This window comes from Corvus hawaiiensis, chromosome 10 (assembly GCF_020740725.1).
Source record: "Corvus hawaiiensis isolate bCorHaw1 chromosome 10, bCorHaw1.pri.cur, whole genome shotgun sequence".
Lineage (NCBI taxonomy): Eukaryota > Metazoa > Chordata > Aves > Passeriformes > Corvidae > Corvus > Corvus hawaiiensis.
The window spans coordinates 22,782,647-22,801,283 of NC_063222.1; the positions used below are offsets into that span (position 1 = coordinate 22,782,647).

The 18,637-nt window shown below is 39.1% G+C and overlaps 1 protein-coding gene across 7 annotated transcripts in view; it reads right to left on the reverse strand.

Annotated features, from left to right (window-relative positions):
- The window catches only part of NAALADL2 (N-acetylated alpha-linked acidic dipeptidase like 2), a 421,863-nt gene that overhangs the window by 176,898 nt on the left and 226,328 nt on the right, over nt 1-18,637 (reverse strand). For all 7 annotated transcript variants that reach the window (XM_048314549.1, XM_048314548.1, XM_048314546.1 and 4 more), the window contains one exon: nt 12,852-13,122. In XM_048314549.1, the coding sequence (XP_048170506.1) occupies nt 12,852-13,122 (271 nt within the window). The remainder of the gene's footprint in view (nt 1-12,851; nt 13,123-18,637) is intronic.

Consider the following 18,637-nt stretch of genomic DNA (forward strand, 5'->3'; position numbering starts at 1 on the left):
GCTCACACAGCCCCATCCAGACAGGGTTCCCCTGAAGCTGCTCTCACAGGTTGATTTTGCGGTTCCAGGACCATTTTTGGAAAGACACTGAGGTTAAACTTGCTTGCTTCCCTGCTTCTTACAGTTTATTGCAGCAGTTTTTTTCCAACCAACTCTGAGGGAGACTGAACCAAGATTGAAGCCTTTTTACACCCTACAGACGAGAAGCTCTTCTGTGTTTTATGCTTACAGAGCCCCAAATAAATTTGAGCTGACACAGCCCAGTTTCCTTTTTTTTTCCTACTTTATTTTTCCTTATTTTAATTTTCATACTCCTCACCTCTGTTCCCAATCGCATCCTCTGTTTCCCAAAAGGCAAAACTAGTATTTAAATATTACTTCTTAGGATGCCCAGCAAGATATCCAAACAACATATTAGGGTAGGTTTTTTTCATCTTTTCTCACTATATTTTCCTTCTAACTTTTTTACTATATTTTATATAACAAACACAAATCTAGCTTTCTAAGTTTCTGACATAGAACATCATTATTTTCATATGCATAAAACTGATATTTTTTTTATTTTAGAATCTCTAAGAACAGCGCCTTTTGTTACAAAAAACTGAAGGACATGAGATCATTAGATGCCTAAAATACTAACAGAAATATTATTTCAAACTTCCATTAAGTAGTGCTGATTGCTTGCCACTTCACTAGTGACAAAATTTTAAATCCTAATTATTCTTTCTTGTATGTGTTTAGTATTATTTATAACCCTTCCCTTTTAAGAGTTAACTGCAATGCTGTTTAGTAGCATTAGTCCCTAAAGCATAAAGTCACATTGCTCATGCTTTCCTAAGAAAAAACAGCAATCTGTATTTGCCAGCCTGCTTGGTTTAGCTTATTCAGAGGTAATTATTCATGCAAATATACATTTACAAATTACATAGACTGAGGATAAACTAAACAAAACAGAATTACTCAGCTGTGATGTGGTATCTTAAAAAAATAAATCATAAGCTACATATGTACACAGAAAATTATAATAGTGAGATTTAAACTTGGCCTTAAAATTTTCAGTGAAAGGGGTTTATGTCAGAATCCAGTCCCATTGTGTCTGAACTCAACGAATTCTCAAGGCTGAGTCGAAGTTTCTTTGGCTTCTCTGAAACACAGAGAATGAACACAAGACATCCAGAGGCTGCAGAGTGTCCTCCTTCAGTGGCCTTTATATCATTTATATCACACTGAATTAAATCCAGGCATTCCCTCCTAGAGTAGCTACAAGCATTAAGCCTTTAGAGAAGCCTGGAGCTCACAGAAGGTGTCTAAAAGCACTTTGTACAAAACCAGGCTCTGCAGGACAGCTGTGGCAGGGATGGATCCACCTCAGCTGGGCAGGAGAGGGACCAGACAGCTGGGGGAGCTCAGAGGCTCAGTGTGAACAACAGCAAAACAGGAGTTATACCACACACCCAGAGAAGTAAAGGCATCTCCTGTCTGAAATATCTCCTAAGAACAATGTCCTGTGAATGCAAACACCACCAAAGGCAGAATGTAGGTCAACTGGACTGAAACACTACATGTAAATGCTTTAGAATTTAAGTAAAATCAAAATATTTCATTTTATAACATAATACATTTGATATTTTAATTCCCTAGAGATAGGTGTTTCAACTTGGTCCAATTGTTTCAATTTTAGATTTAGCTTGGCTGCATCAAAACAAAATATCCAGAAAACAGCCTACCATTTTCAGTCTTCCAAGTCGGAATTCATGATTCAGAACTGTGCTGGTTCTGGCTGGGGTGGCTGTTATGGGGCTGTGTTTTGGATTTGTGCTGAACACAGAGGTGATAATAGAGATGTTTTTCTTATTGCTGAGCAGGGCTTGCACAGAGCCAAGGCCTTTTCTGCTTTTCCTACTCCAAGTAAGCTGGGAGTGCCTGGGAGGGTGGAAGGAGACACAGCCAGGAGAGGGGCCCCAAACTGACCACAGGGACATTCCAGACATGTATAACAATAAAAAAGATATCTACCTCAACGAGCAAAACAATCATTCATATGTACAAGAGAAGGTCATCCACTGCATCAAGAAAACACTTGAACTTTCAAAAATGTCGGGCAGAACTCTATTTTCTAGATTATAACAAATGCTCTTTCACAAAGTACTTATAGCCCTTGCTTGGCCAAACATCATCCACTTGAACATAATCAGGGAGATGCCCAACGATGTAATGATGCAAACACAAATCTGAGTGTTAAAGCAGCATTTGAGCAAACAATTTGCAGAGGCAAATATGCAGTTGTGAAAAGGAAAATGACATCTTTCCCATCTCCTGTGAATTCTGTTGTTTTGAGTCATTGCACAGATTTATAGGTCTCTAAATTACATCTGTCGAAACAGGACTGGGGAAAAAAACATTCTAAAAATATGTGCAGATAACAAGAAAAGGACTCCAAAACAGGGAATGTGCCTGAGTAATATCAAATTCAAGTGGCCCAAATGATTGACCAGGACAAGTATATAGATATAGAAATATAGCTGTACCTGAGAACAGCTCATCTCTGTGATTAAACAAGAATATTTTTCTGATTTTCAACCACCTAACATCTTGGAAGCAGACTTATTTTACAAGAAACATGTAGTGTGTCAGTCATGTCTCACAGATAATAAAACTGTACAGGGAAGAAAAAGGCTTTCAAATTTTGCTTTTTAAAGTGCACTCAAGATTTTGGAGTTGATGTGCATCCTACATTGCTCAGTCAACTAAAGGCTTTACATGGCAGCACCATTTGGCTTTTCTTTCAGAAACAGCTAACCTTCATTTTGAAAATTTTGCCTATAGAAAAATTAGTAGTTCACCTTTATCCCATGTGTTTCCAAAAATGAGGGTGATGGTTCTCCTGAATTGTGCCAAATTTCACACAGATATTTTGAACATTCCTCTCTTAAGTGTGGGCAGAAATCCCATAGAGATTTGTGAACTTGGTTCATGTGCTCTCAGCAGGGATGGAAAAATCTGGAGAAAAAGAGGAAATCCCATGCAAAGGACAGAACCTGATTCTTTTTAGAGGGCATCGCAGTAAACCACTCATCTTGTACAGCTGCACCTCAAAAGAAAAGCTGGGAAAATGTTTACATCATCTAAAACATACAGGAAAGTCTGAAGAGACTCTGGCATCTGGACAGCTTGATGGGAGGAAAGAGCAAGCTGCCCTGACATCATATAATCGATTTTATTGCTTAAAGCAAGAGCTTTGCCATCATTTCAGCCCATCCAGAGCTCTGGAGCTGCATCTGGACAGAGCTCCCCTCATCTTCCACACAGCCTGGAATTCAGGTCAGCCTCTTTCACAGCAGTACAGAGGCACTCAGTACTATTGTAGTAATACCACTTGATGGTACAATTCCCAATAAAAGCCGTAAGGGACATTGTTAGAGAACTATCAGTTACCACAGAAATCTGTGCTCAGTTCCCTCTCTTAACCTGTTCGGATCCCTCCTGCCCCGAATCCTGAACAATCAACAAAAGGAAACTAGAAACTAGGGAGCTCAGTGTGTGCTCTCATAAATTCTGATTCAACCACAGATTTCCCTAATGATCCATCTTCCAGCATCTGCTGGTGCCTTTCCTTGATTTTAATAAAATAATTTAATAAATGAGAGACTAAATTCAAAACACGAAACAAAGAACACACAACAGTCGCCATCAGCAATATCCACTACTTGTAACTTCTGCAGAAGGGTTTCCCTCCGTATTTCTTCAGTTGCCTTTACATTTTTGGTACCTACTTCACAAGCATTGTGAACAAATTATCTACATGGTCTGCAGAGAAAATGGAACAATTGTGAGCGTTTACTTTGGGCAGAACAACCCTACACCAGCAGTAAGATCATCAGGGAAAGATCTCTATTCAAAAAGTCAGTATTATCCTCCAAATCCTGAGTCTGACACTGTCCATACTGATACAATTTCTCATTCTAGATTTTAGTTTGTGACTTTATATGATTATAATGTTCTCCTTTAGCCTTAAGATGAAAGGGGTTTAGCAGTAAAATGGCAACACGGACAAAAATATGAGAAAATTTTCTTGCATAAAATTTTTGTTAGAAAACTGATGCAGTAATTCTTTTTCCAGCAATGTGAAATTTCTAGGTTTTTCATACTAATTCATCCTCTAAAATATTCCCCAGGTGAAGATCATGCCTGGCAAGCATTGACCTGCAGCAGGAGACACATCCCTCTTGGATGAGAATGCAGCAGGAGCTTTCTTGCATATTTAAGCAGCTTTGCTCTCCCGTAGTTGTAGCCATTGCCAGACCTCTTCCATCCTTATTCACCTCTGTCTGCCCCTTCAAGGCACCAGAGCAAGGCAGTGAATCTTGCAGCAGACACGACTAACTCTATATGGCAACATAATTCAGTGGAAGGAAGATAAATTCCTTGAAGTATCTTCTTTCTCACGCGCACCGACTCTTGGGCCAGTCACACCCTGGTGACTGATGAGGCACCTTCCCTTTGAACTGCAGAGCCCAGGAACACCAGAAATAATTGTGAGAATAAAACTGATACAGCTCACAATTCATTCACATTAAGGCCCTCTTATAAACACTGTAACTAATATTCATTACATGAGGTTAGACATGAGATTTATTTATATTTAGTGGGAGAGACAGCACATCCGACAGAATAAAAACCTAAGAATGTCTGAGAGAGAAGACCAATGTATTTTCAGCTTTATTTACTTTGCACTATTTTTTATTTATTTATTTTTAAGGGATTGCAATTGGTAGGTGGAAGCATAAGTGCTGTATTTCCAAACAGATTTAAAAGGGAATTTCTGAACAAAAGCTTTTTTCTCAGGACATTTTAGTCCAGCCAGTGAAGAGGCTCTGGCATTTTGACAGTTCACATACACAGCCAGTGCACTTCTGCCAACAGCGCCTGGACACCAAACTTACACTTGCCAATGGTTACTTGCCTGGGTCTTTTTTTTTAGCTTTTCATTCTTTTTTACATTTTTAAGAATGCAGTTCTTATATATATTTTTCAACCAGCTGTATCACAGCAGCACTTTTTTTTTTTTTTTTCATCCTGCTCTGAAAGGTTTCAAAAGTTATTTGCTTCAAAGGGTTTCCTCTGAGAGCGGTCTTCTTTTTCTGGTCTTTCCTACTACCAAGGCTGTGTCCAGGTTTAGAGCATTCCTCAAAGCACTCTCTAGAGAGGTATATCCTTTGCTCTTTAACACCAAAGTTCTTTAACAAAGAAGTTAGATACACTGCAGTTCTCACCAAATTATTCTTATAATGACAGCTTTATCCTTAGTTTAGGTTACATTTAAAACCTCCCAAGCATGCTTATACATTTTTTTTTTAAGTAAGAACTTATTTCCACTCTTTCATGCGCTCATCTTAGAAGATTATATTTGGACTTCATATCACCACGTCCTAACACAGATAGGAAATCTTCAGACTTGCTTTGGATTTTCAGTGCTACTTTAATTTCAAATTATTAAAAGATATTTTAAAAATACAACAGAGACTCCCATCTCTGGGAGAAAAACATCCAATAAACTTACATTAGAAGAAAGAAAGTTCTAAGATTTAGACAAAATGTTGTCCAATAGTGACTGTAGAAGTTGTACTGGTAGGTAGAGATAACTCCTAAGATAAAACACACTGCTGAGGCTTTAACTGGTAAGATTTATCACACTGCATTGAAGATTAAAATAGTTGCTGCTGATTCTTTTCAGCTGCCAGCTCTAGTTCACAAGACACCACCATTATTTAGATTTTTTTTCTCCATTTTCAAAAATCAGCAAGTGCGGCATGGCAGAAGAGTGATTTTTTGCCCTTTAAAAATATATTTTATTACAGCAATTGTAACCCATATCCTCATGGATGCCTAATGCCAGAGACTGCCAGGGTCAGAGCCCTGTGCCCATGCTCCCACACACACGATGTTTATGCTCAGTAAAATGTAATCTGCCTTCAACTACAGATGCTTTTGTACTGCTAATGTTCCTGAAGAGATTTTAGGACTTGCTTCTCTTCCTCAAAATCAAACTTAAAAAAAAGAGAAGCAACAATAGTTTAATCAATATTGTATTTTACAGTCGCTCGTAACTACCAGAGAACTGAGCAGCATTTTAAGCAGTTCTTTATTGTTCATGCATGAAACTACTTTTTTAAAACAATGAAGTTATGTAAGTAGTTTTAGGGACAAGGATTGAGTATTATATAAATACAAAAATATTTTGTTATTGTTCTCGTATCAGTTGTAGTTGTTTCTTACGATTTTTTTCTCATACTAGCAATTTTTAAAAAGTTGATATTTACTTAATAGTCCCTCTGTTAAACGAAATTTTTGCATTTTTTTCAGTCTAAGCAGGATTCCTTCGAGGCAGTTTTAAACCTCTAGAACACTGGAGAAATTTAAAAGAGAAAGATCCCTAAAACCCAATCCCAAGAGCTCACAGTACAAGGAAGCTTTTTACTTGAAAATTCCTCCTCTGAGTAGAATATTGCTTTTACAAAATTAAGCAGAAAAAAAGCACAGGTATGTTATTGGTAGGTTCATATTTACTAAGAAGATGAAGAAGAAATTACAGAGAGAGAGAGAAGATGGCACCACCTAAGGAAAACATGACTTGTGATTTGGCAGAAAGGTTTCCACTTGACCTGAGTACATTTGTATTGAGGTTTGAACCAAACACCATTAACAAGGAATGGGGGTGAAAAAAAAGCCTGACTGGGTGGGTACCATCCCAGGAATCCACTGAACTGCAGAGGTGATGGCAACTCAGTAGGTCTGACTGTACAGTAACAATTAAAGAGAAAAAATATTCCCTGGAGATCCATGCAATTGCACAAATTTCACTGCTACTCTCTCACAGTGACTACTAACAGACAAAATTTAACTCTGCTTAGAAAAGATATAATTCCCATTTATTTCAATAGGAATTTCACTTGCACTAAAACCTAAAAAAAGCACCAGATACTCTTCCCAAGCCCTCAGGGTTTGCACCCTTTAGTTTCCACCATGCAATTGGAATATAAATAATTGTTATGTTTCAACATTGCTCCCTCTCTAATATTGTACAGAGGCTTTACTAAGAAATGCCTTCAGCTGATTCTGTGCAATGGCATGGAAGTGCTCAGTGATCTCTTATGTATCTGGATACCAAGATGCCTCACCTTTTGCTTTGTTATCATTTAAAACCTCTCATTTATTATTAATGGTGTTATTACTAAAATGTCATTACTAACGTTTTATTAGTAAAACATCAGGACAGCATTGACTCACAATTATGAAACAGCAAAAGGCTCTGCAGCAGCAGCATTTCCATCATTAAAACCCTGCCTTCAGTGACTCAAAAATCTTCCAGCAATATTAATTGGGGCTTTGTGCATGATGAACTACTATTATTTTTAGGGAACTGTACAACTTTATTTATTAATGGTTATGTGATATATGCCAGAAAACTGACAGGATGTTCTGCAGGACATCTCTTCAATGATCGCTTTTGGAGCCCTCGCCTGCAATTTTAAATTATATAACCTTCACATTGCATTTCACAGCTTTCTATATGTAATTATAATGGAGTGGCAGCTATGCTGTAGTTAATGTTCAATGCTGTTTTCTGCTTAAAGGTCAAGTCTATTCTAAAATCCATATTCTTAGTGAGATTGCCTTGAAAATTTGCTATGCCTACTTGGTATGCAGAGCGGTGGTCTAAATTATGATTATTTGTGGAAGAGGTTTCTGAGAAACTCTTCTATAAATAAAAGATAAATAAAGCTGCTCTAAAACTTCTAAATGTTACCAAAAAATCACATGATTCTTCTCATTTGTGTGTATGTGTTATTCAACCTATAGCCCTAACCATCTGCAAAACTGATTTCAGTTGCTAGGGATTCATTTTAGCTAGTGCATGTCTCTTCAGAGAAGAAATCTTTAAAAATGTTAATAAAGATAATAATGAACTAAATTTGGCATGCCTAAAAGAATTAAATGCACACATGTATCCAGATTCCCTCTAGCTTGGTATTTTGCACCAATGTGCCATCAAAAATGACTGAAAGACTTAGGAAGAGATGCTGTGATTATTTAATCTAAATTAAATGCACTCTCTGCCTTTGGAATTCAAGATGTGCGAGCGAGCACGCTGCAGAAGGCTCATTTAGAAATTTTGCCTGGGGATAAAAATAACCTGGGAAGATTTAAAAATTTTCTAAAACCAACCCGCTGACACCAATCTTAATTCTGAAATATTGTTAAGGAAATTACCACTGATTAGCTGGAGGGAAGAGAAAAGATAGTAAGGGTGCACTAATCACATTTCCAGCACAATGAAACCGAATCAAATGAAAGCAAGCTTTGGGGTCAAGGACTTTCTGATGCACTGTCCCCTCCAGAGGAACTCCAGACCTTTTCATGCAGAGCTGGAAATATAGAGAGCTGCCAGTACTGGCAGCAAACAAGGCTGTAAACCTGAGAGGGGAGGGGACTGTGGGTCACACAAGTAGGACACACTCCTGGCAGGAGCAGGAAAGGTTAGAGGAACAGGCATAGGAGGGAAGACTCCCATCTTCCTGCAGAGCAAAGCACCTGGGAAAGATGGGGATGGAGGGACAGAGGAGACATCTCAATGCAGCCATAAGAAAATGGGGTATCGGGTAAGTGAGCACAGTCCCCTCCTTCTGAAAGAGGATCTGACAGCAGTCCGAGCACTGGTTCCCTTATTTCCCATCTTGCCAAGATTGAAGAATGGTGGGAAGATGACTGAGTGAGCTTAACAGATGGGCTTGTACTTCCCAGATTGCTTCAGGTTGCATTAATCTCTGTGGTGGGTTCTCATTTAGCTGAGAAGATGTCACCAAAACAAACGAACCGGAGCAGGCGGGGACGTGACCAGCAAACGCAGAGAATCTCTTCTGCATGGTGTGGGGAGAGGCAGGCAGGCAGCACTCCCACTTGTCTGCTCCCTGCAGCCCCTCCAAAACTAATCAAAGATACCCCTGGCTGACTGGGAGTGTAAATGCCTCAGATCAGCAGACACTGCAACAGAGGAATCAGTAGAAACACAGAACGTGGATGATGGCAGGGAAGTGAGGTGACACGGCAGAGGAGTCCAGGCAGTCAGGGAGCAGGAACAGAGCAGTGGCCAAAATACAAAACAGACACAGTTGGGTGTTGGGAGCACTGTCTCAGAGATGGGCATGATTAATTTCTGTCCATAAACCCCCAAATCCCTGCCTGCATGTGCATCCCCATTTCAAGAACATGCCAGTACTTCTACTCTTGCATCCTCTCCTGGTTCCTGAACCAACCCAGTGCATGAGGTCCAGGAAAGAAACATGATGTTCTGCTGGGCTTGCTGAGAGCATCCATGAGGGGTAGAAACAAACCCCAAACTAGAAGAGAGGACTAGCAAAGGAACCAACAGGGATTTGGTGCAATATTCAAGAAGAGGCAGAGTAGTGCATCATGAGATGATGCCACTTAACAGGGGACACCAAGTACCTCAGTTTAAAGCATGAAAGCAGATTTAGGATTGCCAGAAGTTCCTTAACACTTCCATAAAACAAAGAGTGAATAAATTGGAGGTGACAGGAAAGTGAGGAAAACTTCAGGTCACACAAACATAATTTCAGAAAATGTGTGAATACAAAGCAAATACCATTTACATTTTGCTTTAATTAGTCTGTCCTTGAATGTTATTCCAACACACCAATGATTACATCTGCTAGGACTGACTATTTCCAGTTGCTAAAGAAACAGTGGAGGGAGCAGACAAACACTGTGGATGTGTTTTTTCCTGAAGCTGATGCACTTGGCAGAACTGATAGAAACCAACTGCCCAGTGCCCCGAGTGCCACCCAGCCTCCTGCAAGCCCCAACACACCCTTGCCTGTCTTTTACTGCACTCAGGGATCACACCACGTGTCACACATGGGGTACCACGTGTGCCCATGCTGACACCATTTGGAACTGAAGGGAGACACCAGATTTCGGGGGGTTCACAGCCCCCTCTCATCAGCTCCTGCCGGTGGTTCCCCATCAGCCCACTCCACTCCCCAGTGACTGCCACACACCCACAGCTCCTGGATCCCCACACTCCAGGAGGCAGGAGCAGCACATTTGGATTCACCACACCACCCTCACTGGGAGACTGGCTGGATACCACCTGACAATGCATTTTGCTTTAATGCATAAATTTGAAGCAATGTAATTTCCATTTATATGTGCACTCTGTTGGCCGGAGCAGCTTCCCTGTTTTTATCAAGCAGACAAAAGGTTTAAGCTCTATAAAAGGTGGCTGATATTTAAGTTTTAATAAAAATATATTTCAGGTATGTCATTCTTTCCTTAGGCTGACCAAGCTTACAATATATTATTTACATAACTGCTGCAATATCTATTTCAAAACTGACTCGACAGCCCTCTCCAGAACTGTAAGCTGCCCTGCCTGTCACCATGATGGGTAAACACTGTCACCTTTTCACAGCCCGATGAAATATAGAGAAGTAGTAAAGTGCACCATCCATCACAATGGCACTAAGTAGGTTTTTGAAGTAGATTTCAGATCACAAATGCTCACATTTTTACTCACAAATGCTGTTTAGACTGTTACCAGAAAGCACAAATTGGATGGCTCATATACAATGGCCGTATGATGAATGGACATGACAGGTGGCCAAAGAAAATGAGTCTTGCTGTTCTACAAATAACCTTGTCAACATCAAAGTGGAGCTGTAGCTCTGCTGGTAGCCAGACTGCAATAGCTTAATGGTTTTATTTGCTTCAACTTCTAGCAAACCAAACAGACAAATGAGATACAATGAAGCAGCAGCATTGAGGCAGTATTAGCAATTCAGCCTGATTAAGTGACACATAATAGGAATATTCTGCTAAGGATGTGCCACATTTGAAAGAAAATTATTCAGGTTATGAGTAGATGTTATAAAATACCTGTTCACAGGAAAACTCTCATGATTTTGCAATCACAAACCACTGCAGGATATTCAAAATACACGACTTGTAGTTCCATGGCATGCAATCAAGTCACTTTCTGATGGCTGAACCCAGCAACAGCCACCACTTGAGACTTCTCATTTAAAGTTTTTTCTACTTCCATTAGTTTAAACAGTAGCGATTAGTGTGTAGGATTGAAAGTCAGGAAGGTTAGATCACTACCAACTTACCTGTAGCCTAAACAAATAAGAAAATTTTCCTTTTAGGCAAAAACTCTAGATCTAAGGACATTTCAGGAAGACTTTCTGAAGAACAGATCTCAAGTTTCGTAACAGTGCTGAGATATCTCAAAGAACTGACTGTAAAACTATGCAAAGAGTAATTCTTTGGCTCCAGTACAAGTTTGGAGTTTTGCCAAAGCCAAGGTCCAGCCCTTGTGATGAGGACAGTGTGTGTGGGCCTCATTTCTGCTGAACTCTTAAGAGAAAACTGCCCTGAAACATAATGGAAAGTGGAACACGTGCTGCTGGGAATAACAGCAGTGGTTTTTCCCGGAACATTGGATTTCCCTCAATCTGATGAATTTGTTAGCAACACATTGACATCCATGAAATAAAACCTCAAAGGTCACAACCATTCTTCTCTCTGATTACAGTTACTCTTACTAAGTTACAATGAGAAAATAATATTAAATACGGAGGTTTTAAGCTATTTGAGAAGGCAACCCCAATCATTAGTACTTTTCATTCACCCATGGAAAAGTTAAAGCATTTATCATGCAAGTTAGGACCTCCTCTTGCCTACTTCATTTTGCTTCTCGGCAACAAATTTGAAGTGGACAGAGCCCCAGAATGGAGGCTCACAGGACTCAGCGTGGAGAGGAGGCATATTTAAATATTAAGATGTTCACAATCTGTTCCTTTATAGTCTGTAAGTGTTCTAAGCCATGAACAAACATGTCTTTTAAATAAGAAACAAACCAAGATGGAAACCCCCCTGCATCAGTGGAATAATATACAATATTTTCAGGAGGAAGACAATAATGCAATTAGCAGTGAAACTGCAATTTTTGTACTTCAGAAATATTTATTAAGATTTATACTATCTCAGCTAGGAAAATAAACAGAAATTATGGCCCTTTTGTGCACTCTCAAAATATTTAGAAAGAAGCTAAAGGAAAGCAGACAGTGAAGACAGTAAACAGGATAAAACAAGATAATCCAAGATGTTATTTCACTTGGCAAGTAACAAATCCAAACACACAGAATCTTTTTGCTGACAAAACTTCCTAGAGTAACTACAGTAAGATAAAACTACAAATCGGTGTTTTCAAAAGGAAACAGAGTAGATGTGTCAACTGAGTTGTCACAAAAGCAACTATGTGAGATCCACGACCATAATTCAGAACCTCCAGGTATTAGCCCAGCACTCTCACCAGCCTCATCTTATCCTTCCTACAAGCATCCCTCAAATCAGTAGCACTCATACATCAGCAAGGATAAAGTCTAACTTTAGACACAGCTTCCAGATTTTTACACTCAAGCAAAATGTGCCAATTCATAAACACAGATACTTAAAAAAAATTATTCACACACACACATATATATATGTGAGTGTCTATCTATGTATTTCTCCCACAAACTATTCATATACATAAGATTATAAGGTTAAGTAAGATAAGTAAGACTGGCCACATCGTAAGTCACATAAATATGCTTATTTTAAGGCTGGGCGTTTCACCATATTATCAACTGGATTTGATGATCTTAGAGGTCTTTTCCTACCTAAATAATTCTGTGATTCTATGTGCAATTTTCCAGTCAGGTTCAACAAAAGCTGATGTTTCCTAACTCTATTTCACCACAAGTGACAGAGACAAATGGTCACGTTACCTCAAGAGTTCCTTTGGCAGAATAAGCTGCGTATGAGTACAGGAGGTCTTGGCTGTCAAGTGTTTTGGGGTCTCTGCTGCACTGTTGTCCACTTGGATAAAAGCATTCCCCGCTGTTTTGCAGAGTTACTGTGTTTGAAGAAGGGCCGGGCAGGTCAAGCAGAACAGAGTAATTTACCAGCCCGACATCTTCCAGGCCTTGGGAACGCCACTGACCCAGGATTTTCACTGCAATGTCTGCATCATCTTCTCTGGGGAACTGTAACAAATCTCTGGAAAAAAAACCACACAAGTAAACACGGGATTAGTTTATTTCTCACCAGGACTCTTGTACCTTAGTGTGCATCAGTGCATGACTTTATTAAAAATCTGTCATCAAACACGCAAAAAAAAATCCAACTTGCATTTTTTTGCAAATATTTTCCTACCAAGTACAAGACAAAGGCAACTGCTTTTTGGGAAATAAAAATAAGGAAAAAAAATATGTAGAGGAAATGAAATAAAGAATCCTACAGAAATTATCATAGTAACTGTTTCAAAATTCATACATCTGTCATTCATCGAGTTTCTTCTAAAAGAGTGTAAGTTTAACCCATCTTTAAATATGAAGAACCTAATGTAAAGCAACATCTCAAGGACTTCAGGGAGGGCATGATGCTGAAAACTAGTTATAATTACATAGTTATAATTACATGTTTGGCTTAAATTCATCAAGTAAAGCAAATTTACTAAGCAGAATGGAACTGTTCCCCCAGATGATGTGCTTGCTTTCAGGATGTCTTCCTCACATTTCCTACCTGCACTGAAGGATTACCTGAGCCACCAGCTTGGCCAGCATACCAGGCAAACACAAGAATTACTTTGGCAGTATCCACTGATGGGTCAATGAGAACTCAGACAGGTTGGTCTGAGCTTGTATCACTGGGTTTGCATCACTGTCCAACACTGGCTGCCAGAGGGGCCACAGGATGAAGGCACTGAAGGACCACCCTCCTCCCCAGTACATGCCAAAGGATTTGAGATGCTGAAACTATTTCCATGATAACTTTAGAGGATGGGCCTGCTGAAGGAACAACTGAAGGCTTTCCCTACTTATGCAGGTAAGCAGTCACATAAGCAAAGCAGGACAGAAATAAAATGAATTATTATTCAAATAAAAAGCACATTGCAGCACAAAAGCTTATGGAATATTTTCAGAATTCTATGAAGTTGGTGGTTTGGGTTTTTTTGTGTCTACGAAGCTCTCAGGACTGAGAAAGAAGATTAAGTATCACAGAAGTATTGATTCCAAGCACAGAGATACTGACACTGCCTGAAACTCTTGTCCACAACATTCTCTTCACAAAAAGGCCATTAAACTTAACTGCTTTAAGGTCCTCAACAGAACTTCAAAGAATACCCTGGCTGTCTTGCACACATCAAAAATAAATGGTTGAATAATGTATAGTTTTTTTAAGCGAGCAATAGGTATTTGAGAATCCCACCAGCTGCTTTCCAGGTACCCCTGCAATATCCTAGCCCAGCTGCAGTGTTGCAGGTGGGAAGCTCCTGGCTAAAGGCACTGGCACTACTTCCACAAGGGTCTGCACTGACCTCAGGGAGAGACCCAGCAAGCTCATGATGGAAGTCAAGCACAAGGACAAGGACTCCCTTCTCCACCCATCTTGTGGTTGGACATTTGGAAAATGAACATTTACTGCCTAGATAACATCAAGGCCTTAAAAGGGCAGAAAGTGAAGTTATAACACCCATTACACCTAGAAATGGCTCAAAAATTAGATACCATATTCGAATGTCTAATGCTCATCATCACATTACATGGGCAGAATGATTATTTCAACATGCAAAGGATTTTAAAATATCTTGTATAAAGAAACATGTATTTTTTAAAAAAATGTATTTGTTCAAAGCAGTATGTTGTATCCCAGGCTCCATTGCCCCAGAGAGACTGTTCACACACAAAGCTTGAGATCTTCACAACAACACTGGCCTTATGTTGGGACTTCAGGGAACCTGTCAGGAGCAATAACTGTCTTGCACATTTAATGTTTTTAAATTATCTAAAATAAGCCTTCAAGCAGTCTACGCCACACAGATGACTTAATCCAATCTGCAGTATATTACAAGTTTCCAATTTCATCTCCTGTGCCTGCTAATGTAATGACATAAACTTGGGCAGTGCAGAAATACAAAAAGTTGTTTGATTAACACAATCATTAACAGAATATCTGCATTTCCCTCAGGTGATAGAAACATTAATACAATGAATAATTAAAGAAACTTATCCCAGGCCAACAGGGTTATTGCGCATTTCAACCAGAAGTATTCAGTCACAATAAAAGGAATTAAGCATTAAAAGAGTAAGATACAATAAGCAAATTGCTCCCTTACTAATAGAAGTTACTTTCCACTTCGTAATTAAATCAACGTCTTTGAAACTTTTGTGACAACATATCCGATTAAGTTACAGAAATGATCATACTCACTATTTACTCCATAATGTCTTTATAGCATGTTAAAATCAAATTGCAAATTCTGAGCATGCATTATTTTACAATAAATCAGCACATATTAGACTGCTTCGATAAATCTTATGAACACCACGAGAAAGACTTTTTTTCCAGACTTATTACCATCGCTGACTTGCATCTGCCTTCTATGCTGACTGCATGAACTTAAAGTCAGAGGTAATTTAACTCATTATTTTTTCACACACTAACTGTGTAACAAGTACAACATGCAAAACCAGTATTTCCTAAACCCAGCCAAATTCAGAAAAGTGGAAAGCTTGGCAGTTCAGCCTGGAAGAATCACAACACTTCACATGCACTTCATAGTCCTTTTTTACAAATACTCGAATTATTTACTTCCTAAAACTTGCAGGGCTCAGAGACCCACAGCAGTAGGATTTCAGCAGTGGAGAGGAGCATCCCCTTAGGATGAGGATGTTTCTCAGTTCCCCAAGCAGCTGCATGCTCAGAAGGAATCAATACCAGTGCAATTGCCAACTTCCATTTACAGCACTGCCTCTGATAACTTCAGTCAAAATTTTTACTCCCTTGTTCACATTAAAAAGATACTTTATTCAGGTACTTCTTCAGGTTCATCCAGTGGGAATAACCACAGAGTTAAGGGGCACATCTCAGTGCCTGTAAATCTACAAAATCCACTGAAGTACAGCCACCACAGACTGAAGATTTGGTAATCAACACTAATAAATATAACAATGACAGTCCGAACACTCATGTGCCTTTATAGCATGCTCTCAGAGATTCCCACAAATTCCTAACCTTTACTTGCTAATACAGATCAGTATTGAACTAATGTACACTAGAAGATAAACCTGTTTCTTGAGCATTCTCCTCCATCTCAAAATGCTCAGTTCCTGAACTCAAAAAACCAGATAAAATTGCACTTAAAACCCAGAAAGTACAACCTTGAGTAAGGTAAACATTTCCCAGTTTGTTATGATGAAAAGACCACCACTGTTGAAGATTTAAAGTCTTAAACCTAGAAAAGTAATTTTAAATATGTTGAAGATATACCTGTAATAAAGCCAGGGGTTCTGCAGCCTCTGCAGCTTCAAAAGGCCACGATTACAAAAGACAAATGAACACACACACAAAATATACAAATTTCATTTTCAATTTGGTAACCATGGGGAACACAGACCTGCCATGCCTTAATGGAAAGTCATTTGCTACAACAGCACTTTTTGACACAGCTTGCCGAAGGAGAGAACAAGGTATTGCAAACAAGCCAGCTGGGACACTGAAACACCACTCAACAGATACTGAAAAATTACAATTGGTCACTCTAACAACCAAGAGATGGAATAATTTAACAGTATGGCATGATTACTACTCAGATAATCCTATGAAATTGCCATAAAACCTCATGAAAAAAATCTAGAATTGCAGAAGGATTCTACAGATTCAATCTGAACAATCTACCGGGACAAAAATTCTCTTCAAATATGTAAAACTTCAAGTTTGGTTTGTTTGGTGGGTTTTTTTCCTTTTTGGATTTACCATCTGTACTGCCATGAGCATGGGGAAATGGCCTACACTTCCGGGCCTACTAAAAAAAAAAATAATCTGAATTTCAGTTTTGCAGAGTTAGATGTCTAAGCGCCTTATTCCCATATTTTGACTGCAAATTTCCACTATTTTTTTCCAGTTCACTGAAATTGTTCATAAAGCAAATACCATAATTTTCGGTAAGAACTAACAACAAATGCGATTGTGGAATTTTTAGGGGTTGATTTTTCAGCTGAGTAGCTGCTCTCAAATCCTGTGAGTTGCAATGACTGCTCATATTTTGTAAAGCTACTTCAGATCAAAGTGTTCTCTTGTCTAACACGATGTTCCCAACAGTAGCTGGTAGCAGATAATCATAAAAGAATGCAAGAAATGCATCATGTGGGGTTATTACACTTATAACCTCCCATGCAAATGTCTTTTTTTTTTTTTTACCCTCAAACTTTGTCCAGGCTGAGTTTTAAAGATGTTTTCAGGCTGAGTTTTAAAGATGTTTTCATATGTTGAGGATCTCAGAGCTTGCTTCAGTCCATTAAGAGCCGAGCTGCGGCACCCGCACACACCAACTGCTCAGCAGATGCACCAGCGCTTCCCACCTTTGCAGAAAGAGGAGTTATTTGTGTCCATCACACACAGTGTGCACACACAGGAAACAGTCAGGAAATACCACCTGCCCAAGCCACATCTGCTTAAATTTTCATTACATGTTCCTGTTAATTAGGGCACTCCACTGGGCTGGTCTCCAACCTGCCCAGTTGGATTTCCCACGGTCTGAACTGATGGCCACAAATTTGCTGCTCCCAAAATATATAAATAAATTAATTCAGGCCCCAGAGAGGATAAATATTTATCAGGAGGTGAGAGAAACGCGCTCGTGATGCAAACAGTTGCCTGCAGGATCCTGAAGCACCTCAGGCTCTTCAGGTTACATTGCAAGGTCACCAGCATCTGCTGGAAAGCTGATCCATCAGATGTTCTCTGTCACACCTACCATCAGTCTTCATACATTCTGGACACTCTGGGTATATTTCTAGCAATAATAATAGTAACAGTAATAATAATAATAATAATGATAGTAATAATACCCTGCTCATTCTTGGGTAACAACTTACTGCTTTTGCTATCAAAGGGAATATTTCCAGAGCAGCATATATATATATATACACATATATATGCATAGATACAGAGCACCACAAATTTTACATAGGGCCTACAGTATGTGTTTTAACATGCTTTAACAAAAAGAAGTACGATTCATGCTTTTAACAAAAAGGAGTATGATTTATGGCAGTTTTTACTTCCCACAGAATTAACTCAATTCATGAAACCATAAAAAATACGGAACATCAGAAAACAGAACACTCGCTTTAGATTTGGTTGTGCAGTTCTCTAGGAAAAAAACATTTTGGAATTTTGTTTCTTTTTTAAACATTATGTGTACTGGGGCTTTCGGGTATTTCCAATAAAAACTGACTTAAGCTCTCTCTTTAGAAAGTCACACTGTGAGAAAACAGAGAAATACTTTTAAACAAAACTTTATAGCATTTTTGCACTGTGTTTAAGTCCACCTGGGTATTAGACTTTCACAGGGGTACCAGACCATATGTATCTTCTCCTATTGTAGTATAAATTCATGCAGAACTGCTCCAGGGCAAACCTCTCATTTTCCTGAGAAATTCTTTGCCATGGGATTGAAGAACACTCTCAGGTCTCAGCCCCCGCTGGCTCCCAAGCTCAGCTATGTTGT